General features: G+C 36.6%; 2 protein-coding genes across 2 annotated transcripts; one reads left to right on the top strand and one right to left on the bottom strand.

The window, feature by feature from the left end:
• Positions 1-149: 149 nt before the first annotated feature.
• Positions 150-24,157, top strand: LOC127975428 (aldo-keto reductase family 1 member B1-like). Its single transcript, XM_052579476.1, has 10 exons — positions 150-390; positions 20,648-20,815; positions 20,925-21,041; positions 21,187-21,264; positions 21,443-21,565; positions 22,355-22,461; positions 22,592-22,673; positions 22,754-22,837; positions 22,964-23,046; positions 23,754-24,157. The coding sequence occupies exons 1-10, from the start codon at positions 325-327 to the stop codon at positions 23,794-23,796; spliced, it is 951 nt and encodes a 316-aa protein (XP_052435436.1). The 5' UTR covers positions 150-324; the 3' UTR covers positions 23,797-24,157.
• Positions 24,080-26,722, bottom strand: LOC127975436 (aldo-keto reductase family 1 member B1-like). The gene is made up of 10 exons (XM_052579488.1): positions 26,555-26,722; positions 26,167-26,334; positions 25,751-25,867; positions 25,562-25,639; positions 25,322-25,444; positions 25,126-25,232; positions 24,956-25,037; positions 24,673-24,756; positions 24,467-24,549; positions 24,080-24,383 (listed from the first exon to the last, which is right to left on the bottom strand). The coding sequence occupies exons 1-10, from the start codon at positions 26,615-26,617 to the stop codon at positions 24,341-24,343; spliced, it is 948 nt and encodes a 315-aa protein (XP_052435448.1). The 5' UTR covers positions 26,618-26,722; the 3' UTR covers positions 24,080-24,340.
• Positions 26,723-27,162: the final 440 nt, after the last annotated feature.

Genomic DNA, 27,162 nt, shown 5'->3' on the forward strand with positions numbered 1-27,162 from the left:
ATAAAGTAGTACCAATGGATATAGCTCATGTTACATACTCTGATACAGTAGGTGGCGGTATGCACCTTTAAAAGTCATGGTTGCAATCTGCCAAAAAATGAAAAGAAGAAGAAGAAGAAGCGCTACACTGAAAGGCAAATTCTCATTACATGTTCAATGACGTCAGCATACGTCGCAACTCGCTTGACTCGCTACGTCGTTCAGGCCAGAGCAATCGATCCAGAGCAGCACCTGTGTGAACTCCTTCACCTCATCCTCTGCACACAGGCACTAGAGTTTGGAACTGTTGTGTTGAAATAGCTCGTGCTTAATCTCTCTTTCACCATGGCAACGTCTGTAAAGCTCAATACCGGGGCAGATATGCCCATAGTCGGACTGGGCACGTGGAAGGTAACGTATGGTCTCGTAACTTCTGTGAGCGTGTTATATTACATAAGTGCATTAATTTAGCTAGCACGTTGCATGGAGAATTCTTGGCCAAAAGTTTTTAAAATGCATGCAGAAGTTAAATAAGAAGTAAAAGGAAAGAAAAATACACTATCTAAATAAGCGGGGTCAAGTTGGTTTTGTTTTCGATATTCGTGACACATTCAGCGGTAAACTCCAATAACTCTAAAACGAATTGCCCTAAAAAAATCTAAGCAGTGTGACCGCCAAAAGGGCAAAGCTGATCATGTTTCACATCCTTCTTTTTCTATATTTTCCCTCGATATAATAAGCACGGCCCCGTGCAAGCCGTGGCAATGTGCAAAAAGCCGGGAGAGAACGCTCTCAGCAGAGCCTTCAGTTAGGGACCGTGGGGAAAGTGCAAACTTTCTTCGTTTTTTGCTATAGCTCAGTAGGTGTTTTTGTAATAGCTTTTTAGATAAAGGGCATATAGACATGAAACCAGTGTCAATGAATAGAGGGCGACAGTTGTCATTTTTCACAACCTTTCATTTAACCCCTACTGGTAGAAAAGGGAATTGCATGTCCAAAATTTACATTCTTTTTGTAATAACTTTCTACAGCAGGGAGACATAGACACGAAACCAGTGTCAATCAATAGAGGGGGAGAGTGGACATTTTTCACAACCTTTCGTTTTACCCCAAGTGGCTTATTAGGGAATTGCATGTCCAAAATTATCCTTATTTTTGTAATAACTTTCTACAGCAGGGAGACAGAGACATGAAACGAGTGTCAATCAATAGTGGCGGACAGTAGACATTTTTCACATCCTTTAATTTTACCCCAAGTGGCTGATAAAGGAATTGCATGTCCAAATTTAACCACCTTTTTGTAATAACTTTCTACAGCAGGGACACAGAGACATGAAACCAGTGTCAATGAATAGAGGGCAACAGTTGTCATTTTTCACAACCTTTCATTTTACCCCTACTGGTAAAAAAGGTAATTGCATGTCCAAAATTAACCTTCGTTTTGTAATAACTTTCTACAGCAAAGAGACAGATACATGAAACCAGTGTCAATCAATAGTGGGAGACAGTGGACATTTTTCACAACCTTTCTTTTTAACCCTACTGGTAAAAAAAGGGAATTGCATATCCAAAATGAACCTTCATTTCGTAATAACTTTCTACAGCAGGGAGACAGAGACATGAAACCAGTGTCAATCAATAGAGGGAGAGAGTGGACATTTTTCACAACCTGTCATTTTACCCCAAGTGGCTGATTAGGGAACTGCATGTCCAAAATTATCATTTTTTTTGTAATAACTTTCTACAGCAGGGAGACAGAGACATGAAACCACTGTCAATCAATAGAGGGGGAGAGTTGACATTTTTCACAACCTTTCTTTTTACCCCTACTGGTAAAAAAGGGAATTGCATGTCCAAAATAAACCTTCTTTTTGTAATAACTTTCTACAGAAGTGAGACAGACACATGAAACCAGTGTCAATCAGTAGAGGGAGAGAGTGGACATTTTTCACAACCTTTTTTTTACCCCCTACTGGTAAAAAAGGGAATTGCATGTCCAAAATTAACCTTCTTTTTGTAATAACTTTCTACAGCAGGGAGACAGAGACATGAAACCACTGTCAATCAATAGAAGGGGACAGTGGACATTTTTCACAACCTTTCTTTTTACCCCTACTTTTAAAAAAGGGAATTGCATGTCCAAAATAAACCTTCTTTTTGTAATAACTTTCTACAGCAGTGAGACAGACACATGAAACCAGTGTCAATCAGTAGAGGGAGAGAGTGGACATTTTTCACAATCCTGAATTTTACCCCTACTGGTAGAAAAGGGAATTGCATGTCCAAAATTATCCTTATTTTTGTAATAACTTTCTACAGCAGCGAGACAGAGACATGAAACGAGTGTCAATCAATAGTGGCGGACAGTGGACATTTTTCACATCCTTTAATTTTACCCCAAGTGGCTGATAAAGGAATTGCATGTCCAAATTTAACCACCTTTTTGTAATAACTTTCTACAGCAGGGACACAGAGACATGAAACCAGTGTCAATGAATAGAGGGCGACAGTTGTCATTTTTCACAACCTTTCATTTTACCCCTACTGGTAAAAAAGGTAATTGCATGTCCAAAATTAACCTTCGTTTTGTAATAACTTTCTACAGCAAAGAGACAGATACATGAAACCAGTGTCAATCAATAGTGGGAGACAGTGGACATTTTTCACAACCTTTCTTTTTACCCCTACTGGTAAAAAAGGGAATTGCATGTCCAAAATTAACCTTCTTTTTGTAATAACTTTCTACAGCAGGGAGACAGAGACATGAAACCACTGTCAATCCATAGAGGGGGACAGTGGACATTTTTCACAAACTTTTTTTTTTTACCCCCTACTGGTAAAAAAGGGAATTGCATGTCCAAAATTAACCTTCTTTTTGTAATAACTTTCTACAGCAGGGAGACAGAGACATGAAACCAGTGTCAATCAATAGAGGGAGAGAGTGGACATTTTTCACAACCTTTCATTTTACCCCAAGTGGCTGATTAGGGAACTGCATGTCCAAAATTATCATTCTTTTTGTAATAACTTTCTACAGCAGGGAGACAGAGACATAAAACCACTGTCAATCAATAGAGGGGGAGAGTTGACATTTTTCACAACCTTTCTTTTTACCCCTACTGGTAAAAAAGGGAATTGCATGTCCAAAATGAACCTTATTTTTGTAATAACTTTCTACAGCAGTGAGACAGACACATGAAACCAGTGTCAATCAGTAGAGGGAGAGAGTGGACATTTTTCACAACCCTGAATTTTACCCCTACTGGTAGAAAAGGGAATTGCATGTCCAAAATTAACATTCTTTTTGTAATAACTTTCTACAGCAGGGAGACAGAGACATGAAACCACTGTCAATCAATAGAAGGGGACAGTGGACATTTTTCACAACCTTTCTTTTTACCCCTACTGGTATAAAAGGGAATTGCATGTCCAAAATAAACCTTATTTTTGTAATAACTTTCTACAGCAATGAGACAGACACATGAAACCAGTGTCAATCAGTAGAGGGAGAGAGTGGACATTTTTCTCAACCCTGAATTTTACCCCTACTGGTAGAAAAGGGAATTGCATGTCCAAAATTAACCTTCTTTTTGTAATAACTTTCTACAGCAGGGAGACAGAGACATGAAACCAGTGTCAATCAATAGAGGGAGAGAGTGGACATTTTTCACAACCTTTCATTTTACCCCAAGTGGCTGATTAGGGAACTGCATGTCCAAAATTATCATTCTTTTTGTAATAACTTTCTACAGCAGGGAGACAGAGACATAAAACCACTGTCAATCAATAGAGGGGGAGAGTTGACATTTTTCACAACCTTTCTTTTTACCCCTACTGGTAAAAAAGGGAATTGCATGTCCAAAATAAACCTTCTTTTTGTAATAACTTTCTACAGCAGTGAGACAGACACATGAAACCAGTGTCAATCAGTAGAGGGAGAGAGTGGACATTTTTCACAACCCTGAATTTTACCCCTACTGGTAGAAAAGGGAATTGCATGTCCAAAATTAACCTTCTTTTTGTAATAACTTTCTACAGCAGGGAGACAGAGACATGAAACCAGTGTCAATCAATAGCGGGAGAGAGTGGACATTTTTCACAACCTTTCATTTTACTCCAAGTGGCTGATTAGGGAACTGCATGTCCAAAACTATCATTCTTTTTGTAATAACTTTCTACAGCAGGGAGACAGAGACATGAAACCACTGTTAATCAATAGAGGGGGAGAGTGGACATTTTTCACAACCTTTCTTTTTACCCCTACTGGTCGAAAAGGGAATTGCATGTCCAAAATTAACCTTCTTTTTGTAATAACTTTCTACAGCAGGGAGACAGAGACATGAAACCACTGGCAGTCAATAGAAGGGGAAAGTGGACATTTTTCAAAACCTTTCTTTTTACCCCTACTGGTAGAAAAGGGAATTGCATGTCCAAAATTGACAATCTTTTTGTAATAACTTTCTACAGCAGGGAGACATAGACACGAAACCAGTGTCAATCAATAGAGGGGGAGGGTGGACATTTTTCACAACCTTTCGTTTTACCCCAAGTGGCTTATTAGGGAATTGCATGTCCAAAATTATCCTTATTTTTGTACTAACTTTCTACAGCAGGGAGACAGAGACATGAAACCAGTGTCAATCAATAGCGGGAGAGAGTAGACATTTTTCACAACCTTTCATTTTACTCCAAGTGGCTGATTAGGGAACTGCATGTCCAAAATTATCATTCTTTTTGTAATAACTTTCTACAGCAGGGAGACAGAGACATGAAACCACTGTTAATCAATAGAGGGGGAGAGTGGACATTTTTCACAACCTTTCTTTTTACCCCTACTGGTAGAAAAGGGAATTGCATGTCCAAAATGTACATTCTTTTTGTAATAACTTTCTACAGCAGGGAGACAGAGACATGAAACCACTGTCAATCAATAGAGGGAGAGAGTGGACATTTTTCACAACCTTTCATTTTACCCCAAGTGGCTGATTAGGGAACTGCATGTCCAAAATTATCATTCTTTTTGTAATAACTTTCTACAGCAGGGAGACAGAGACATAAAACCACTGTCAATCAATAGAGGGCGAGAGTGGACATTTTTCACAACCTTTCTTTTTACCCCTACTGGTAAAAAAGGGAATTGCATGTCCAAAATTAACCTTCTTTTTGTAATAACTTTCTACAGCAGGGAGACAGACACATGAAACAACTGTTAATCAATAGAAGGGGACAATGGCCATTTTTCACAAACTTTTGTTTTACCCCAAGTGGCTTATTAGGGAATTGTATGTCCAAAATTAACTTTCTTTTTGTAATAACTTTCTACAGCAGGGAGACAGAGACATGAAACCAGTGTCAATCAATAGAGGGAGAGAGTGGACATTTTTTCACAACCTTTCTTTTTACCCCTACTGCTAGGAAAGGGAATTGCATGTCCAAAATTAACCTTCTTTTTGTAATAACTTTCTACAGCATGAAGATAGACACATTAAACCAGTGTCAATCAATAGAAAGAGAGAGTGGATATTTTTCACATCCTTTCATTTTACCCCAAGTGGCTGAATAGGGAATTGCATGTCCAAAATTAACCTTCTTTTTGCAATATCTTTCTGCAGCAGTGAGACAGAGACATGAAACCAGTGTCAATCAATAGAGGGGGACAGTGGACATTTTTCACAACCTTTCTTTTTACCCCAAGTGGCTTATTATGGAATTGCATGTCCAAAATTATCCTTATTTTTGTAATAACTTTCTACAGCAGGGAGACAGAGACATGAAACCACTGTCAATCAATAGAGGGGGACAGTGGACATTTTTTACAACCTTTCTTTTTACCCCTACTGGTAGAAAAGGGAATTGCATGTCCAAAATTGACATTCTTTTTGTAATAACTTTCTTAAGCAGAGAGACAGAGACATGAAACCAGTGTCAATCAATAGAGGGGGAGAGTGGACATTTTTCACAACCTTTCGTTTTACCCCAAGTGGCTTATTATGGAATTGCATGTCCAAAATTATCCTTATTTTTGTAATAACTTTCTACAGCAGGGAGACAGAGACATGAAACCACTGTCAATCAATAGAGGGGGACAGTGGACATTTTTTACAACCTTTCTTTTTACCCCTACTGGTAAAAAAGGGAATTGCATGTCCAAAACTAACCTTCTTTTTGTAATAACTTTCTATAGCAGTGAGACAGAGATATGAAACACGTGTCAATCAATAAAGGGGGACAGTGGAGATTTTTCACAACCTTTCTTTTTACCCCTACTGGTAGAAAGGGGAATTACATGTCCAAAACTAACTTTCCTTTTGTAATAACTTTCTACAGCAGGGAGACAGAGACATGAAACCACTGTCAATCAATAGAGGGGGACAGTGGACATTTTTCACAACCTTTCATTTTACCCCAAGTGGCAGATTAGGGAACTGCATGTCCCAAATTAACCTTCTTTTTGTAATAACTTTCTATAGCAGTGAGACAGAGACATGAAACAACTGTCAATCAATAAAGGGGGACAGTGGACATTTTTCACAACCTTTCTTTTTACCCCTACTGGTAGAAAAGGGAATTGCATGTCCAAAATTAACCTTCTTTTTGTAATAACTTTCTACAGCAGGGAGACACAGACATGAAACCAGTGTCAATCAATAGAGGGGGACAGTGGACATTTTTCACAACCTTTATTTTTACCCCTTAATGACTTTTCTTTAACAGTTTTGATTCAACATACTGGTTGATCAAAACATACTTTAACATTACGACAGAAATTTTTATTTAGTTATATTCATTAACTTTCAGTAGTTTTTTTTTTTTTTTTTTGCAACACATTATTTGTACTTATTAATTTATTATTAGTATGTACTGTAAGTATAGTATTATTTCTGCACTACTAGATCATTAAAATAATTTAAATAATGTTTTTACATAATTACAAGTTTTGGTAGTATTTTAAAAATAGGTCTAATTTGTTAACACTATTTAATGCATTACTATACATTAACTGAATATGAACAATATTTATCAATCTTTTAATGTTTTAATGTTACTTGATTTATTTTTGTTCATGTTGATTCACGGTACATTAACTTATGTTAACAGATACACAAATGAAAGTCAATAATGTATTTTTAGTATGTAATTATAGAATTAATACTATAAAACATATTGTTCAAGTTAACATGCACAGTTAAGTACTGTTAACATATTAAAGGAACATTCCACTTTTTTGGAAATAGGCTCATTCTCAAACTCCCAGTTTATACCATTTTTTAATCCATTCAGCCGATATCAGGTTTTGAGACCAGCAGCATGGCATTCAGAAATGACCAAAGAGTATGGATATTTTTCCTATTTAAAACTTTCCTCTTTTGTAGTTATATTTTTTACTAAGACCGGTGGAAAATGTAAAGTTGTGATTTTCTAGGGCGATATGATTAAAAACTATACTCATTCTGGTGTAATAATGAAGGAACGGTGCAGCCATAACATGAGCGCAGCCATTGCAGTGATATCACTGCAGTAAAACTCAACTTATTAACTCTGGGGGAGTTGGAGAATGAGCATATTTCCAAAAAAAGGGGAGTGTTCCTTTAAACCTTATTGTAAACCATTATCAAAGGTTTATATTTTGTTGTCTGTGTGCATGGTGTTTAACCATTTCATTGCTGTAACCCTTAAAACCAGACTGCCAAATGGTTAATATCAATGCATGCACACCTAGTTACTTGGGCTCGTCATTGCAGCTTGAATCATTTTGTGCTTTAATTTAGTAATGGCATTTTCCACCAGGGAGATGTAAAAGCAGTGTCAGTTAATAGAGGGAGACAGTGATCAACTTACACAACCTCACATTTAATCCTTACTGTTGCATAAGGTAGTTGCATTTACAAATTGTACCTTATTTACATCCTGACAATTATGAAATTTATGTAATGCAGAATGAACCTGTTAATACTGTTAACTAATTTGAAACGACAACAGCCAACAGTACAATAGCCTTTTTGACTGAACTGGTATTTATACACTGATCAGAAATTTATCCTGATTTTAAAATTTACTGATTTTAACATTTATAAGGAGCTGATCAAAACAAAAAACAACAACAAAAAAAAAAACATTCAAGAGTAAACAATATATTTTAACACCTACACTTGTAAAGTACTTTTTACTTTTAGAAAACACACAATCACTTTCTCGTCTTCCATTTTTGTACCTCTTTTTTAATCATTCCGAGACAGACAGAGTGGTACCATTTTTCACAGTTGCTGCACTGAATCTAGTGGAAATAAAAATTGTCACAAGTAAACTTAATTTTTAATTATATTGAACATATGTAGGGAAACACAGGAGACAAGAGATCCAAACGCACTGTGAGTTTAATGTGTAATCCAAATTCAGAATCCAACAAGCAGGGGTCAAAACCAAAAATCCATCCAAACAAACAAACAGGAACAGGAACAGGAACAGGAGTTGAAACTCGTAAGGCGAGGAAACTGGGTGACGGAAAGAAAGGACTCCATGAAAACAAACAGAAACAGACCGGTTAATATAGGCAGGGTAATGACTATCAAGTGAAGACACCTGAGTGCAATTGACAGGAGTGCAATTACTGTGATGAAGGGACAAGGCTTTGTGGGAATTGTAGTGCCTGCGGTGAGGTGCCTATGGGGAAATGAGACCACTAGTGGAGACTCAGGGAAACAGAGACCAGGCAGCGTGACAACATATTAAGTTAAAAATAAACTGTAATTCATTCTTTTATTACTCCATTATTAAGATATTAATAGTAATTTCAGCTTAAAATCATCAAATTGAAATATAGACAATTGAACAAACAGTAAAAATAATAAAACCTTTTGATCTGTATTGACCTAATACAAAATACTACTTAATATTTGATGTAAAGTCATTTCTGTATTAACTGCATACTAATTATCGGCACAATCACAAATCAAAGTTTTATTTTAACCATTTGGTCAGACAGACAGACAGACCGACCAGTGTATCGACAAACAGATAGACAGACAGACAGACACTAACCTAAAGGATTATTAGGAACACCATACTAATACTGTGTTTGACCCCCTTCCATCTTCAGAACTGCCTTAATTCTATGTGGCATTGATTCAATAAGGTGCTGAAAGCATTCTTTATAAATGTTGGCCCATATTGATAGGATAGCATCTTACAGTTGATAGAGATTTGTGGGATGCACATCCAGGGCACAAAGCTCCCGTTCCACCACATACCAAAGATGCTCTATTGGGTTGAGATTTGGTGACTCTGGGGCCATTTTAGTACAGTCAACTCATTGTCATGTTCAAGAAACCAATTTGAAATGATTCAAGCTTTGTGATATGGTGCATTATCCTGCTGGAAGTAGCCATCAGAGGATGGTGGTAATAAAGGAATGGACATGGTCAGAAACAATGCTCAGGTAGGCAGTGGCATTTAAACGATGCCCAATTGGCACTAAGGGGCCTAAAGTGTTCCAAGAAAACATCCCCCACACCATTACACCAACACCACCAGCCTGCACAGTGGTAACAAGGCATGATGGATCCATGTTCTCATTCTGTTTACGCCAAATTCTGACTCTACCATCTGAATGTCTCAACAGAAATCGAGACTCATCAGACCAGGCAACATTTTTCCAGTCTTCAACCGTCCAATTTTGGTGAGCTCGTGCAAATTGTAGCCTATTTTTTCTATTTGTAGTGGAGATGAATGGTACCCGGTGGGGTCTTCTGCTGTTGTAGCCCATCCGCCTCAAGGTTGTGTGTGTTGTGGCTTCACAAATGCTTTGCTGCATACCTCGGTTGTAACGAGTGGTTATTTCAGTCAAAGTTGCTCTTCTATCAGCTTGAATCCGTCGGCCCATTCTCCTCTGACCTCTAGCATCAACAAGGCATTTTCGCCCACAGGACAGCCGCATACTGGATGTTTTTCCCTTTTCACACCATTCTTTGTAAACCCTAGAAATGGTTGAACGTGAAAATCCCAGTAACTGAGCAGATTGTGAAATACTCAGACTGGCCCGTCTGACACCAACAACCATGCCACGCTCAAAATTGCGTAAATCACCTTTCTTTCCCATTCTGACATTCAGTTTGGAGTTCAGGAGATTGTCTTGACCAGGACCACACCCCTAAATGCATTGAAGCAACTGCCATGTGTTTGGTGATTGGATTGTACGCTGAAATTTTCTACTGACAGCTACAGATAAAGACATACTGTAGATTACTGTCTATAAACAATTTAAAGCTTCTGACAATTATAGTGTTCTAATAATTTTTTCCACCACTGTATAGTTGAGCGTATGGTTACAGTAAGAGAGGTAGATGGATAGATTTACTAGCAGGAAGATCATAATTCATAAAAAAATGTGCACAGACAGTCAGGTGCCAAATACATCTTTGATCTTTGAATTTGTTCTTATAGACCGTTCATTCATTAATCTGTCATGAGAAAATAATTATTAAAACAATGTAGAATTTTAAGCATCAGGAAGATACTAGTTAATTAAATGGCGATGCGGGATTGCAAGTTGACCTAAATGTGCGGAATGTAAAATCCAGGCTTTTAAACATACACCAAAAAACACCACAGTTCTGCCAAAAAGGGAGTGCTAAAAAAAAAAAAAAATCACTGTAATTTTGCTTCAGTATGATCCATGAACTTTGCAATTATGTCCGTATGAATGCATCTTTTCATCAAACTGAAATGGCCATTAATGACAAGAATACAAAGATTGTCATATCATGATCAAAATAATATCAATAATAAGCTATTTCTTGTCATATATTCTATACCCAGTACTTGAGGAAATAAAATTTTGTAAATAATTGTAATACGACAATACAGTAATATAGTGATTTGAAATCAATTGCAATATTTAATTTATGATAAAATAGTATCTTAACTGTTAATACGTTAAAAGTGTTTATACAAATAGTGCACAGCAAATCAAAATAGTTCAATTAGGTGATATGTAAAGACAAAAACAATGTTTTGTTTACTTTAACAACTTTTATAAATACACATTTCTCTGTACATTAGCTCATGGAGAACTATAAAACTTACTTATAGTTATGTATACTTGTACTACTGGTTAAGTAGTACTGTTATTTTTAATCTCTACATTGTTAATACATCAAATAAATGTATGCATATATACTTACAGTACAGACCAAAAGTTTGGACACACCTTCTCATACAAAGAGTTTTCTTTATTTTCATGACTATGAAAATTGTAGAGTCACACTGAAGGCATCAAGGGCTATTTGAGCAAGAAGGAGAGTGATGGGGTGCTGCGCCAGATGACCTGGCCTCCACACTCACCGCACCTGAACCCAATCGAGATTGTTTAGGGGTGAGCTGGACCGCAGACAGAAGGCAAAATGCCAACAAGTGCTAAGCATCTCTCGGGGAACTCCTTCAAGACTGTTGGAAGACCATTTCAGGTGACTACCTCTTGAAGGTCATCAAGAGAATGCCAAGAGTGTGCAAAGCAGTAATCAAAGCAAAAGGTGGCTACTTTGAAGAACCTAGAATATGACATATTTTCACAATATTTTGTTATGTATATAATTCCATATATAATTCCACATTTGTTAATTCATAGTTTTGATGCCTTCAATGTGAATCTTCAATTATCATGAAAATAAAGAAAACTCTTTGAATGAAAAGGTGTGTCCAAACTTTTGGTCTGTACTGTACATTAAATAGATATAAAATTAAATATAAAATAGGTACATATAAATAGTGTTCTTTATAAGTGGATAGCATGTTCTATCCACTAAATCAGAAAGATGTATTTTAATGTTGTCTCATAACATTTCTTTTCAGGTACCTTTATTTGTAATTGCATAGACATAAAACCATACATTGTTGACAAGGATTGTGCTATATGTAGTGAAGTGAAGTAAAGCAACATGATGGTGAAGTATAATAATAACAAATACTTGGAATTTGTGGAGTTTATCCCATCCACATGCACCTGGCATATACTTTGTGTATTTACACATTACTCCTGTCATTGTGTCAACAGTGTATGGTTTATGTCTATCCTTTATGTTTTTATAAGCATAAAGCATAATGAACTCTTAACTCTACTTATCACAATTTTGTTAGTTTGGACGTCTGTCTTTCATACTTTGTCATTTGACCTATATTTTGTCTTACATTTTGATTACATAAGTTCACCTGTGGTGTTGCTAATTATTTCATTTGTTCTGTCTACGTTACGTTCTTGTCCTTTTTATTTTGACTTTGTTGGGTAATGTTTTGGACCTCATGACTGCTATCTGTGGATACCCTTTTCCTATGTCATGTGGAATAAATACCTTCTGAATCTTCTCCTATGTGCACCTTTTTCTACAACCTAGCTTCAGTGTGAAACTACAAAATATAAGGTTCTTTAAAAGTTTAAGATCTTAAGAATTACCATCACCATGTTTCAAGTAAAACACTTTATTAGTAATATGTAGTAACCAAACCACAATAAAATAAAGTAACTATTCACTCATGCAAATTAAATACATGTAATTAATTAAAATAATTAGTAACACTATATTTCAGAGTCTATTAACTAGTTGCTTATAAGTATGCATATTTATAGAATATTAGCCATTTATTAGTAGTAAGCACATATTAACAGAGGTGTAAAATACTTGAGTAATTTTACTTGAGGCAGCAAAAGTTGCGTTTCCCCCGCAAAAAAAGTTTATTCATTATTTGTTGTTTTGATAGAGCCATTAGCTATGATAAACTGAATGCACAAAATAGTGCAAATAAAATCTGTGATGAAAATTTAAATACTATTAATATTTTTGTGGGACTTTTTTCTCATGAATCTAATTAGTCACAAATAACAATTTATCAATATTTGCTAGGAAAAAACTATAAATGCCCAAAATAAAAATCGAAAAGATCAATTGTCCTTTTAGACAGTGACGCTGAATAGACAACACAAATAAAGTGGACTTTAAAAACGTTAACATTGTTTGTATTAATTCTATGACTCTACTCATTAATTGAACACATTCTTGTATTCTGTTTCGAATATATTTCTAGCCTCTCCATCACATCTTGCTCTTCTGTCACAGTCTTATGTCTTTCTGTCACTGTCTTCTGTGAGTGTTGTGTTTGTTTGGTGCCATCTGCTCTCTCCTCTCTTTTTCTGATCCCACCCACCTTGTTACCTCATTATTGTTTAGTTGCTCCCGGACTCATTACCTTCATTCCGCACAGCTGTTTCATCCACTCACAGGCTGTATTAATTGTGTAATGCAAATTGTGATTTGTAAGTGTTCCTGGATACTCGTGTTTTTGCATCTTGGCTGCATCTGCTCTTGTCTCCGTGATTTGTTTCTGTTTTGTTTTGTCTTGTTGGCCTTTTTGTTCTCATTTATTAAAAAGTAATTTATTCCCTGCACTTGGACCCAGAACCTTTTTTTTTCTCCACAGCTCCGTTTCTACCACGCCCTGACCTTCAAAGGGATAGTTCACCCATAAATGAAAATCACCATTTACTGACCTCTGTCATCCCAGATGTTTATGACTTTCTTTCTTCACATGAACACAAGCAAATAATTTTTATTTTTATTTTTATTTTGAACATGCAATTCTCTAATTCTCTAATAAAATGAAAGGTTGTGAAAAATGTCCACTCTCTCCCTCTATTGATTGACACTGGTTTCATATCTCTGTCTCCCTGCTGTAGAAAATTATTACAAAAAGAATGTTAATTTTGGACATGCAATTCCCTTTTTTGCCAGTAGGGGTAAAAAAAAGGTTGTGAAAAATCTCCACTGTCCCCCTCTATTGATTGACAGTGGTTTAATGTCTTTGTCTCCCTGCTGTAGAAAGTTATTACAAAAAGAAGGTTCATTTTGGACATGCAATTCCCTTTTTTACCAGTAGAGGTAAAAAGAAAGGTTGTGAAACATGTCCACTCTCTCTCTCTACTGATTGACACTGGTTTCATGTCTCTGTCTCCCTGCTGTAGAAAGTTATTACAAAAAGAAAGTTAATTTTGGACATGCAATTCCCTTTTCTACCAGTAGGGGTAAAACGAAAGGTTGTGAAAAATGTCCACTCTCCTCCTCTCTTGATTGACAGTGGTTTCATGTCTCTGTCTCCCTGCTGTAGAAAGTTATTACAAAAAGAAGGATAATTTTGGACATGTAGTTCCCTAATCAGCCACTTGGGATAAAATGAAAGGTTGTGAAAAATGTCCACTCTCTCCCTCTATTGATTGACACTGGTTTCATGTCTCTATCTTCCTGCTGTAGAAAGTTATTACAAAAAGGAGGTTTATTTTGGACATGCAATTCCCTTTTTTACCAGTAGGGGTAAAAAGAAAGGTTGTGAAAAATGTCCACTATCCCCCTCTATTGATTGACACTGGTTTCGTGTCTCTGTCTCCCTGCTGTAGAAAGTTATTACAAAAAGAAAGTTAATTTTGGACATGCAATTCCCTTTTCTACCAGTAGGGGTAAAACGAAAGGTTGTGAAAAATGTCCACTCTCCTCCTCTCTTGATTGACACTGGTTTCATGTCTCTTGTCTCCCTGCTGTAGAAAGTTATTACAAAAAGAAGATAATTTTGGACATGTAGTTCCCTAATCAGCCACTTGGGATAAAATGAAAGGTTGTGAAAAATGTCCACTCTCTCCCTCTATTGATTGACACTGGTTTCATGTCTCTGTCTCCCTGCTGTAGAAAGTTATTACAAAAAGAAGGTTAATTTTGGACATGCAATTCCCTTTTTTACCAGTAGGGGGTAAAAAAAAGGTTGTGAAAAATGTCCACTGTCCCCCTCTATTGATTGACAGTGGTTTCATGTCTCTGTCTCCCTGCTGTAGAAAGTTATTACAGAAAGAAGATAATTTTGGACATGTAGTTCCCTAATCAGCCACTTGGGATAAAATGAAAGGTTGTGAAAAATGTCCACTCTCTCCCTCTATTGATTGACACTGGTTTCATGTCTCTGTCTCCCTGCTGTAGAAAGTTATTACAAAAATAAGGATAATTTTGGACATGCAATTCCCTTTTTTACCAGTAGGGGGTAAAAAAAAGGTTGTGAAAAATGTCCACTCTCCCCCTCTATTGATTGACAGTGGTTTCATGTCTCTGTCTCCCTGCTGTAGAAAGTTATTACAAAAAGAATGTCAGTTTTGGACATGCAATTCCCTTTTCTACCAGTAGGGGTAAAAAGAAAGGATGTGAAAAATGTCCACTGTCCCCCTCTATTGATTGACACTGGTTTCATGTCTCTGTCTCCCTGCTGTAGAAAATTATTACAAAAAGAAGGTTAATTTTGGACATGCAATTCCCTAATAAGCCACTTGGGGTAAAACGAAAGGTTGTGAAAAATGTCCACTCTCTCCCTCTACTGATTGAGACTGGTTTCATGTGTCTGTCTCACTGCTGTAGAAAGTTATTACAAAAAGGTTTATTTTGGACATGCAATTCCCTTTTTTACCAGTAGGGGTAAAAAGAAAGGTTGTGAAAAATGTCAACTCTCCCCCTCTATTGATTGACAGTGGTTTTATGTCTCTGTCTCCCTGCTGTAGAAAGTTATTACAAAAAGAATGATAATTTTGGACATGCAGTTCCCTAATCAGCCACTTGGGGTAAAATGAAAGGTTGTGAAAAATGTCCACTCTCTCCCTCTATTGATTGACACTGGTTTCATGTCTCTGTCTCCCTGCTGTAGAAAGTTATTACAAAAAGAAGGTTAATTTTGGACATGCAATTCCCTTTTTTTACCAGTAGGGGGTAAAAAAAAGGTTGTGAAAAATGTCCACTGTCCCCCTCTATTGATTGACAGTGGTTTCATGTCTCTGTCTCCCTGCTGTAGAAAGTTATTACAAAAAGAAGGTTCATTTTGGACATGCAATTCCCTTCTTTTACCAGTAGGGGTAAAAAGAAAGGTTGTGAAAAATGTCCACTGTCTCCCACTATTGATTGAAACTGGTTTCATGTATCTGTCTCTTTGCTGTAGAAAGTTATTACAAAACGAAGGTTAATTTTGGACATGCAATTACCGTTTTTACCAGTAGGGGTAAAATGAAAGGTTGTGAAAAATGACAACTGTCGCCCTCTATTCATTGACACTGGTTTCATGTCTCTGTGTCCCTGCTGTAGAAAGTTATTACAAAAAGGTGGTTAAATTTGGACATGCAAATCCCTTATCAGCCACTTGGGATAAAATGAAAGGTTGTGAAAAATGTCCACTCTCTCCCTCTATTGATTGACACTGGTTTCATGTCTCTGTCTCCCTGCTGTAGAAAGTTATTACAAAAATAAGGTTAATTTTGGACATGCAATTCCCTTTTTTACCAGTAGGGGGTAAAAAAAAGGTTGTGAAAAATGTCCAGTCTCCCCCTCTATTGATTGACAGTGGTTTCATGTCTCTGTCTCCCTGCTGTAGAAAGTTATTACAAAAAGAATGTCAGTTTTGGACATGCAATTCCCTTTTCTACCAGTAGGGGTAAAAAGAAAGGATGTGAAAAATGTCCACTGTCCCCCTCTATTGATTGACACTGGTTTCATGTCTCTGTCTCCCTGCTGTAGAAAGTTATTACAAAAAGAAGGTTAATTTTGGACATGCAATTCCCTTTTTTTACCAGTAGGGGGTAAAAAAAAGGTTGTGAAAAATGTCCACTGTCCCCCTCTATTGATTGACAGTGGTTTCATGTCTCTGTCTCCCTGCTGTAGAAAGTTATTACAAAAAGAAGGTTCATTTTGGACATGCAATTCCCTTCTTTTACCAGTAGGGGTAAAAAGAAAGGTTGTGAAAAATGTCCACTGTCTCCCACTATTGATTGAAACTGGTTTCATGTATCTGTCTCTTTGCTGTAGAAAGTTATTACAAAACGAAGGTTAATTTTGGACATGCAATTACCGTTTTTACCAGTAGGGGTAAAATGAAAGGTTGTGAAAAATGACAACTGTCGCCCTCTATTCATTGACACTGGTTTCATGTCTCTGTGTCCCTGCTGTAGAAAGTTATTACAAAAAGGTGGTTAAATTTGGACATGCAAATCCCTTATCAGCCACTTGGGATAAAATGAAAGGTTGTGAAAAATGTCCACTCTCTCCCTCTATTGATTGACACTGGTTTCATGTCTCTGTCTCCCTGCTGTAGAAAGTTATTACAAAAATAAGGTTAATTTTGGACATGCAATTCCCTTTTTTACCAGTAGGGGGTAAAAAAAAGGTTGTGAAAAATGTCCAGTCTCCCCCTCTATTGATTGACAGTGGTTTCATGTCTCTGTCTCCCTGCTGTAGAAAGTTATTACAAAAAGAATGTCAGTTTTGGACATGCAATTCCCTTTTCTACCAGTAGGGGTAAAAAGAAAGGATGTGAAAAATGTCCACTGTCCCCCTCTATTGATTGACACTGGTTTCATGTCTCTGTCTCCCTGCTGTAGAAAGTTATTACAAAAAGAAGGTTAATTTTGGACATGCAATTCCCTAATAAGCCACTTGGGGTAAAACGAAAGGTTGTGAAAAATGTCCACTCTCTCCCTCTACTGATTGAGACTGGTTTCATGTGTCTGTCTCACTGCTGTAGAAAGTTATTACAAAAAGAAGGTTTATTTTGGACATGCAATTCCCTTTTTTACCAGTAGGGGTAAAAAGAAAGGTTGTGAAAAATGTCAACTCTCCCCCTCTATTGATTGACAGTGGTTTTATGTCTCTGTCTCCCTGCTGTAGAAAGTTATTACAAAAAGAATGATAATTTTGGACATGCAGTTCCCTAATCAGCCACTTGGGGTAAAATGAAAGGTTGTGAAAAATGTCCACTCTCTCCCTCTATTGATTGACACTGGTTTCATGTCTCTGTCTCCCTGCTGTAGAAAGTTATTACAAAAAGAAGGTTAATTTTGGACATGCAATTCCCTTTTTTACCAGTAGGGGGTAAAAAAAAGGTTGTGAAAAATGTCCACTGTCCCCCTCTATTGATTGACAGTGGTTTCATGTCTCTGTCTCCCTGCTGTAGAAAGTTATTACAAAACGAAGGTTAATTTTGGACATGCAATTACCGTTTTTACCAGTAGGGGTAAAATGAAAGGTTGTTAAAATGACAACTGTTGCCCTCTATTCATTGACACTGGTTTCATGTCTCTGTGTCCCTGCTGTAGAAAGTTATTACAAAAAGGTGGTTAAATTTGGACATGCAATTCCCTTATCAGCCACTTGGGATAAAATGAAAGGTTGTGAAAAATGTCCACTCTCTCCCTCTATTGATTGACACTGGTTTCATGTCTCTGTCTCCCTGCTGTAGAAAGTTATTACAAAAATAAGGATAATTTTGGACATGCAATTCCCTTTTTTACCAGTAGGGGGTAAAAAAAAAAGGTTGTGAAAAATGTCCACTCTCCCCCTCTATTGATTGACAGTGGTTTCATGTCTCTGTCTCCCTGCTGTAGAAAGTTATTACAAAAAGAATGTCAGTTTTGGACATGCAATTCCCTTTTCTACCAGTAGGGGTAAAAAGAAAGGATGTGAAAAATGTCCACTGTCCCCCTCTATTGATTGACACTGGTTTCATGTCTCTGTCTCCCTGCTGTAGAAAGTTATTACAAAAAGAAGGTTAATTTTGGACATGCAATTCCCTAATAAGCCACTTGGGGTAAAACGAAAGGTTGTGAAAAATGTCCACTCTCTCCCTCTACTGATTGAGACTGGTTTCATGTGTCTGTCTCACTGCTGTAGAAAGTTATTACAAAAAGAAGGTTTATTTTGGACATGCAATTCCCTTTTTTACCAGTAGGGGTAAAAAGAAAGGTTGTGAAAAATGTCAACTCTCCCCCTCTATTGATTGACAGTGGTTTTATGTCTCTGTCTCCCTGCTGTAGAAAGTTATTACAAAAAGAATGATAATTTTGGACATGCAGTTCCCTAATCAGCCACTTGGGGTAAAATGAAAGGTTGTGAAAAATGTCCACTCTCTCCCTCTATTGATTGACACTGGTTTCATGTCTCTGTCTCCCTGCTGTAGAAAGTTATTACAAAAAGAAGGTTAATTTTGGACATGCAATTCCCTTTTTTACCAGTAGGGGGTAAAAAAAAGGTTGTGAAAAATGTCCACTGTCCCCCTCTATTGATTGACAGTGGTTTCATGTCTCTGTCTCCCTGCTGTAGAAAGTTATTACAAAAAGAAGGTTCATTTTGGACATGCAATTCCCTTCTTTTACCAGTAGGGGTAAAAAGAAAGGTTGTGAAAAATGTCCACTGTCTCCCACTATTGATTGAAACTGGTTTCATGTATCTGTCTCTTTGCTGTAGAAAGTTATTACAAAACGAAGGTTAATTTTGGACATGCAATTACCGTTTTTACCAGTAGGGGTAAAATGAAAGGTTGTGAAAAATGACAACTGTCGCCCTCTATTCATTGACTCTGGTTTCATGTCTCTGTGTCCCTGCTGTAGAAAGTTATTACAAAAAGGTGGTTAAATTTGGACATGCAATTCCCTTATCAGCCACTTGGGGTAAAATGAAAGGATGTGAAAAATGTCCACTCTCTCCCTCTATTGATTGACACTGGTTTCATCTCTCTATCTTCCTTCTGTAGAAAGTTATTACAAAAAGAAAGTTAATTTTGGACATGCAATTCCCTTTTCTACCAGTAGTGTTAAAAAGAAAGGTTGTTAAAATGTCCACTGTCCCCCACTATTGATTGACACTGGTTTCATGTCTATATGCCCTTTATCTAAAAAGCTATTACAAAAACACCTACTGAGCTATAGCAAAAAACGAAGAAAGTTTGCAATTTCCCCACGGTCCCTAACTGAAGGCTCTGCTGAGAGCGTTCTCTCCCGGCTTTTTGCACATTGCCACGGCTTGCACGGGGCCGTGCTTATTATATCGAGGGAAAATATAGAAAAAGAAGGATGTGAAACATGATCAGCTTTGTCCTTTTGGCGGTCACACTGCTTAGATTTTTTTAAGGCAATTCGTTTTGGAGTTACTGGCGTTTACCGCTGAATGTGTCACGAATATCGAAAACAAAACCAACTTGACCCCGCTATCAAAATAGTGAATTCAAGTTGCACAGTAATAATGAGTCTGCATAAAGTGCGAAATGAAACATGGGGTGTAGTTCAGACAGAGGAGAGAAGTTGCAGAGACGGATATGAACAGTTGAAAGGCTGTTTAACGATTTAAATTGATTATAAATAAACTATTTAACAATAAATAAAAATGTATAAACTAGATAAAGTAGTTTGGTCATAGTGACTGAGTAAGCAAATGTACCAGACTGTAGGGTGGCAATTAATTGATAACATTCACTACGTCCTTTGTTTGATCTATAAGATGAGATTCTGAGAGGAGAATTTATACTAAAGTGACTAATGAAGAACGAACTTTGTTCTTTTCCATATGTAGTACAATCATAGTGGGGCAAAAATTAAAACACAAAATCAGCTGTTTTTGTCTTCAGCAGTTAACTATTTCATTTATTTTGATTTTCTTCTCTTTTCCTGTCATTTCATTTCCCTCTTGATTTCAGTTTTTTTTGTGCTTTTTATCTTTCCATTATTTTACTTTCCCTTGTTTTTCCTATTTTCCTTTCCTATCATTTCTGTTTTCCTTTCCACTCAAATTGTTGTCCTATCCCTTTTGGTGGTTATACTCTGTTGTTTTCCCTCCAGTCTCCTCCAGGTAAAGTGGCAGAGGCTGTGAAGGCAGCCATCGCTGCGGGGTACAGACACATCGATGGTGCCGCGGTGTACAACAATGAAACCGAGGTCGGAGAGGGAATTCAGGCCATGATAAAAGATGGTGTGGTTAAAAGAGAAGAACTCTTTGTGGTCAGTAAGGTATGTCAGCTGGCACCATTAAGCTCAAGATTTGTATTTAAGAAGTGGAAGACCAAGTAGTTTTGTGATGAATGAAAACAAATGAATGGCTTGTATTTTTGTTTCACAGCTCTGGTGCACCTTTCACGAGAAGGCCTTAGTGAAAGGAGCTTGTCAGAAGACTTTAAGTGACCTGAAACTGGACTACCTTGATCTTTACCTGGTTCACTGGCCAATGGGCTTTAAGGTGATTTATTAGACATTTCTTAGAAACATCTACTCTAAAGTCTTGTCTGTCTTGTCATTCATGGGTAGCATTCAGTGTTGATATCCACAATGAAAGCTAAGATCTCATTGTATTCATTGATGTATTATTCGTCATTGCTTTTCAGTCTGGGCCTGATCAGTTCCCATTGGACAGTGAAGGGTTAGCCATTGGTGATGACACCAATTTCTTGGACACCTGGGAGGTATGAGGACATGGATTTGATTGTGAAGTTACCATTCACATTCATTTTTTAAATTAATTTGTTTTACATATTACTGCACGAATTATAATAGCTTTCCATTGCAATTCCAGTTTATATTTGCTAATAGTTTTAGCTCTAATTAAGTAACTATAATTATGTCATAATAATTGTGCTGCAGGCCATGGAGGAGTTAGTGGATGCTGGCTTGGTCAAGGCAATTGGCATCTCCAACTTTAATCGAGAACAAATCGAAGCCATCATGAATAAACCAGGACTCAAGTACAAACCAGCCACCAATCAGGTCGGTATGATATAACATCAGTGGGGTTTCATTTAACAATTACAGATGGACCAAGAAAGGTCAATATTTATCTAATGACCAGCATTTTGCCTCCAGCAACCATGTAATTCAATTGCTCCTTTAATTTCCTGCTACTTGTCAAGGGCAGATGCATTTATTCGCCTGAATGTCGGATTAAAATGTCATTAGGACACTGCTTGCATTGTGATCCGCAGGCTTAATGCTTTGTAACAGGAAGTGCTGTGCAGTTTGTTTTACGTTTGAATAATCTGAAATATGGAATGGAAATTATATATAATAAAAATGTAAATATTATATCAATGTATTTTTTTAAGTACTGTAAAATAACTATTTGGGGTCTGAAAGAGTTTTGAAAAGCAATGAATACTTTTATTCAGCAAGGCAAGGACATATTAAATTGATCATAAGTGACTGTAAGGCCTTTCATTGTTACAGAAGATTTAAATTTAAAGTAAAATCCAAAAATATTAAGTATATAAGTAGAACAACTGTTTTCAATATAAATAATATTAAGAAATATTTCTTGAGCACGAAATCAGGATTTTTGGACAGATCATCATTTTTTTTTTTTTTTTGCCGGTTACTGATTATAATATTTTTTTTTACAATTATTATTATTTACTGTATTTTTGTTCAGATATTTTGATTAAATAAATGCAGCCTTGGTGAGCATAAGCAATTCATTAAAAACATTAAAATTATTTCTAATCTCTGTGTGTATAAACAAGTTAGAAAAAATATGAATGTTTTTGTTGTTTTCTTCTTCAGATTGAGTGCCACCCCTATCTGACTCAGGAGAAGTTGGTTAGCTACTGTCAGTCCAAAGGCATTACGGTCACTGCATACAGTCCTCTGGGTTCTCCTGACAGACCATGGTAGGCTGCTGTTCCCACATGCTGTAGCTTTGTTGCATGTGACATTTATTTGCTATGAAGGTTCAAGGTGCAGCTGGTGACTTTATATATGGTTTCAATGAACAACCTTGGAACCTTGTCTCAAACTTAGGGCTAAACCTGAAGATCCCTCACTGCTTGATGACCCAAACATCAAGGCCATTGCAGAGAAGTACAAAAAGACTTCCGCCCAGGTGAGGAAACTGCCACCCTGCATATGTCAAAGCTTGTTAATGAGCCATAGAAAAATGTCTTTTTGACATCCAATGTACAGGTCCTCATCCGCTTCCCCATTCAGAGGAATGTGATCGTCATCCCTAAGTCTGTCACACCTCAACGTATTCAAGAGAACTTTCAAGTAAGTTCATCTGCAGAAGTCTTGCTGTTTGTAAGGTCTTGGAATCATAGTGTTTCTAGTACTGTCTAAATATGTTGAACTATTAATTATTTATTTATTTTCTTTATATTTTTTCTACACCAAAAGGTCTTTGATTTTGAATTGAGCGAGGAGGACATGAAGACCATTTTGGGCTTCAACAAGGACTACAGGGCTTGTCCAATGCATTGGTGAGTAAGTTTCACAGGCTTCCCAGGTTATGGCCAGCATGGCATTTTAGAAGTGTAATGGAATTTAATAAATGCTTGGAAAAATAAAGTCAGAGAAATATAGTCAGTATAAATGAGAGTTTCCCAGGTCTTTCTTTTACTTTGCACTTTCTCAAATTAAGGATTAAAATGACTTGAATCAGAGCAGAAAGATTTAAATTAATGATGTCATGCCATTAAAAGTTGCATGCACTGGAAAAAATTAATATCTTCAGTATTTTTGTTTTCCAATAAAAATATCTAAACAGCCTTAAGCAAGATGCATGTACTTGAGGTGCAAATTAAATATACAACATGAACAAAATTAAACCGTATTAAATAATAAATTATTCAATAAAGTAATGCCTGAAACAAGAACAGATATCTGTCAATGGGGTATTAAAACTTTTTTCCATTTGAATTAAGTTGTGTTTTTCTGTGCCCACCTGAATATATTCTTATTTTAATCATAAACTCACTTCATTCCTTTAACCTTATGTCTCGATTTCCTTCAATTTTCTTTACTTCGTCTAATGTACTAGAAATAGCTGTTACTGTGTGCAGTCTCTATAGAATAATCACAAACAACTGGAAAATGGAGTGGGAACCCTGGTTTTACTAAAAAAGTTATTTTTATGAAATTATAATTTATTAATCTTTTAACGTAATGCTTTCTTCTATCAATGCAGGGGTTTGAAGCACAAGGACTACCCATTTAATACAGAGTATTAAAAAGAAGACATCGCGAAAAATGCTGTTTAAAGAAAACAAATCCCTTGTTCCCAGGATGTTGTTTTTGCCATTGATCAATGTGAAAAAGGCTCTTCATTTTCAATTATGAATCAGTTACTGAGAAACGTCCTGCAACTGATATGTGGCTTGCTGGTTTGGATTGTCAAGCAAGTCTTGTTACAGCAGAAGCTATACTTCAAATGAATCTTCATTTTTTTTTGCCCATAAACATGGAAGTATTGTACACACACTCCTTATTTTCATAATATGACAACAGAAGCACTTCCAGTTCGCAAGAGCAGCTCATGTTTATTGTATTGATGTATGCTTTAAGAATCCAAATAAAGCTCTGTCAAACAGCTCTCTGGCTTAGGTTTTTGAATGTGTGGAAAGTCTTTCTCATGTCTTTAACAACTCACCTAACCTTTACTCAAACATTTAACCACATTCCGTCCCTCAAATGGCTTTATTACACTTGAATAAATGCTTGAATGAAAATCATATTTACTTCAAACTGCAGTTAAAAACTGGATTTATTAAAGCCTTAGTATTCTGCATTTAATGGATAATCCTTATGATTGGAGGCCCTGCAATAAAAAGGCAATTTAGATATCAAACATTACATAAATGCATACAAAGTCCACTGCAAATTTGCATAACAGTGACTCACCATTCCAGCATAAAAGCTCTCCAGTTTCTGTTAAAACTTAGTATGGTGTTCATCTCTTCTTTACTCAGCTCAAAATCAAAGACCTGTAAGGACAAAATACCTAAATCTTAATAATATATGTATATATTGACCATATCTGAAAATAGCTTATCTGGAGAGCTTGTGCAACATGTAGAACACACTTGGTTTAATTAAAATGGAAATACCTCAAAATTCTCCTTGATTCTCTTAGGGTTTACAGATTTGGGAATGACCACAACATTCCTCTGCATGTGGAAGCGGATTAGAACCTGGAAAGAAAGTTCAATGCTAAGCATGTCACATTATGGAGGAACGCGTGTAAAAGTGTGTTATGAAAGCTAGCTAATATTACAAGGGTCATCTTGCATTCAGCCGACAGGTAAAGCATTGTACATCAAAGTTGATGGATACATAACATGGACTTAGTCAGCAAATCCTAACTAATAAAAAACGCAAGTTTATACCTACCTGTGCTGTGGTTTTACCATGCTTATCTGCAATGGCTTTGATCTTTGGGTCCTCCAGCAGTGATGGCTCACCTGCCTGTGCCCTAAAGAAAGTCAAATCTATATGAAATATTGTATAGCCATCTCACTATATCTATATATGTTAATTAACAATCGAATGGGAATACTTACCATGGTCTGGTTGGGGAACCCAGAGGACTGTATGCAGTGACTGTAATGCCATTGGACTGACAATAGCTAATCAGCTTCTCCTGAGTCAGATATGGATGGCACTCGATCTGGATGTGAGAAGCAGCAGAAAGATTTTGGCACCAACGAACTACAAAGTCTTAATCTGTTTCAAGATTTATTGCAAGCGACACAATACCTGATTATTGGCAGGTTTGTATTTGAGTCCTGGTTTATTCAGGATTCTCTCGATCTGATCCCGGTTGAAGTTGGACACACCGATGGCCTTGACCAAGCCAGCATCCACTAACTCTTCCATTGCCTTTGTGAGTAGAAATGAACACTAACATTTAATAATTAGTAATTTTTCTTTTATCATGATCAAATTTAAGTTACACAAGTATCAAATTAATTTTGTTTTTATTATACTGTATATTACCTCCCATGTTTCTAGAAAGTTGCTGTTGTCTGGAATCACTTTGCCATCTTTATCAAATGGGAAAAACTCCTTCCCAGGCTGCCAATTTTGATACACACATAAGCATATATATATATATATTGCACAGAAAATACAAGCAATTAACATACTGTTATTAGTTTTATACTATTATATACTTATTAGTACTACCTTAGTTCCCATGGGAAAGTGCATTAGGTAGAGATCAACGTAGTCCAGTTTTAGGTCACTTAGGGTCTTCTCACAGGCTCCTCTTACCAAGTGTTTCTCATGGTAAGTGCACCACAGCTTTAAAAAATGCAGGATTTTAAATTACAGCCAAATCCCCTTTCAAATGATGTATTTGTTAAGCACATTTCTACAAGTTCAATAGTTAAACCACGATTTGCATTTCAGTAACTTGACTTGAATTTCAGAGCATGATGTAACAGTGCGTTACAACACACATAATGCATGTTATACAAATGCCCTGTGTATGATCTGTGACATGATTTGATGCTGTGTGAAATTCTATTTCACATGATTTTCCTTGTGAGACCATAACTCCTGTCATGTGCCTCAGATACAATTTTTACATGTGCTTGTACCTTGCTGACTATGAATAGGTCCTCTCTCTTCACCACTCCTTGGTTAATCATGGCATCGACTCCGTCCCCGACTTCATTCTCATTTTCATAGACATGGGCCCCGTCGATGTGGCGGTAGCCAGCCAGAATGGCTGCCTTCACGGCCTCTGTAACCTCACCTGGAGCAGACTGGAGCAGGTTTCAACATTTATGAAATCTTGATAGACTTTGCAATTATTATAAAATCTCTAAAATGAAAAATAAAACCTGAAAAACATTATTTAATTACAACAACAACTAGTGTTTCAATGGTAAACAGCAAAAGAAGCAACAGCTAAGGAAAAAAAATAAAACCATTCAGAATGATACTCTACTGAAGAAAAAAGACAGAGAGAAAGTGAATACTCACCCTCCATGTTCCCAGTCCTACAATTGGCATTTTAGCTCCATTATTGAGAGTTACAAAGGACATGGCGAATTTTAATATAAAGCACTTATTAGATAGAAAAAAATAAACCACTTGTTAGTCTGCACACTTCCACAGCCTTCGCACTATGCAGCAGCCTTTTCTTATGGAGCTGTGTGATTATATGGGCTTGTAAGTGGATTTGATTGGTCAGGTCTGGAAACACCCCTTGGAAGGAGGCGGTGCATCATTCCAGCATCAAGCTGCTTGCTTGTTGTTCTGAGAGATTTAGAAAGAGAATGTGTTTATTTGTTTAAAAAGTTAACATTTTAAAACGTAAAAGTAATAATAATAATAATTAAAAGTTAAATAGTAATAATAGTTTATAATAATAATAGTTTATTTTTGCACCTTTATGTATCCATAATACTATAATTTGACATGCAAATCCAGAATATATTTTTGGATTTAATTTTTTTTATGATTGCCTCTTGTTGGAGTGTTTTTATGTCTCGCTTCCCTGTTTTTGTATGTTTGTACAAGTTTTGCAATAAAAAAAAGCCCCCCCCCCCAAAAAAAAAACATTTTCTAGCAACTCAATGCCTTGTTGT

This window comes from Carassius gibelio, chromosome A4 (genome assembly GCF_023724105.1).
Source record: "Carassius gibelio isolate Cgi1373 ecotype wild population from Czech Republic chromosome A4, carGib1.2-hapl.c, whole genome shotgun sequence".
Classification (NCBI taxonomy): domain Eukaryota; kingdom Metazoa; phylum Chordata; class Actinopteri; order Cypriniformes; family Cyprinidae; genus Carassius; species Carassius gibelio.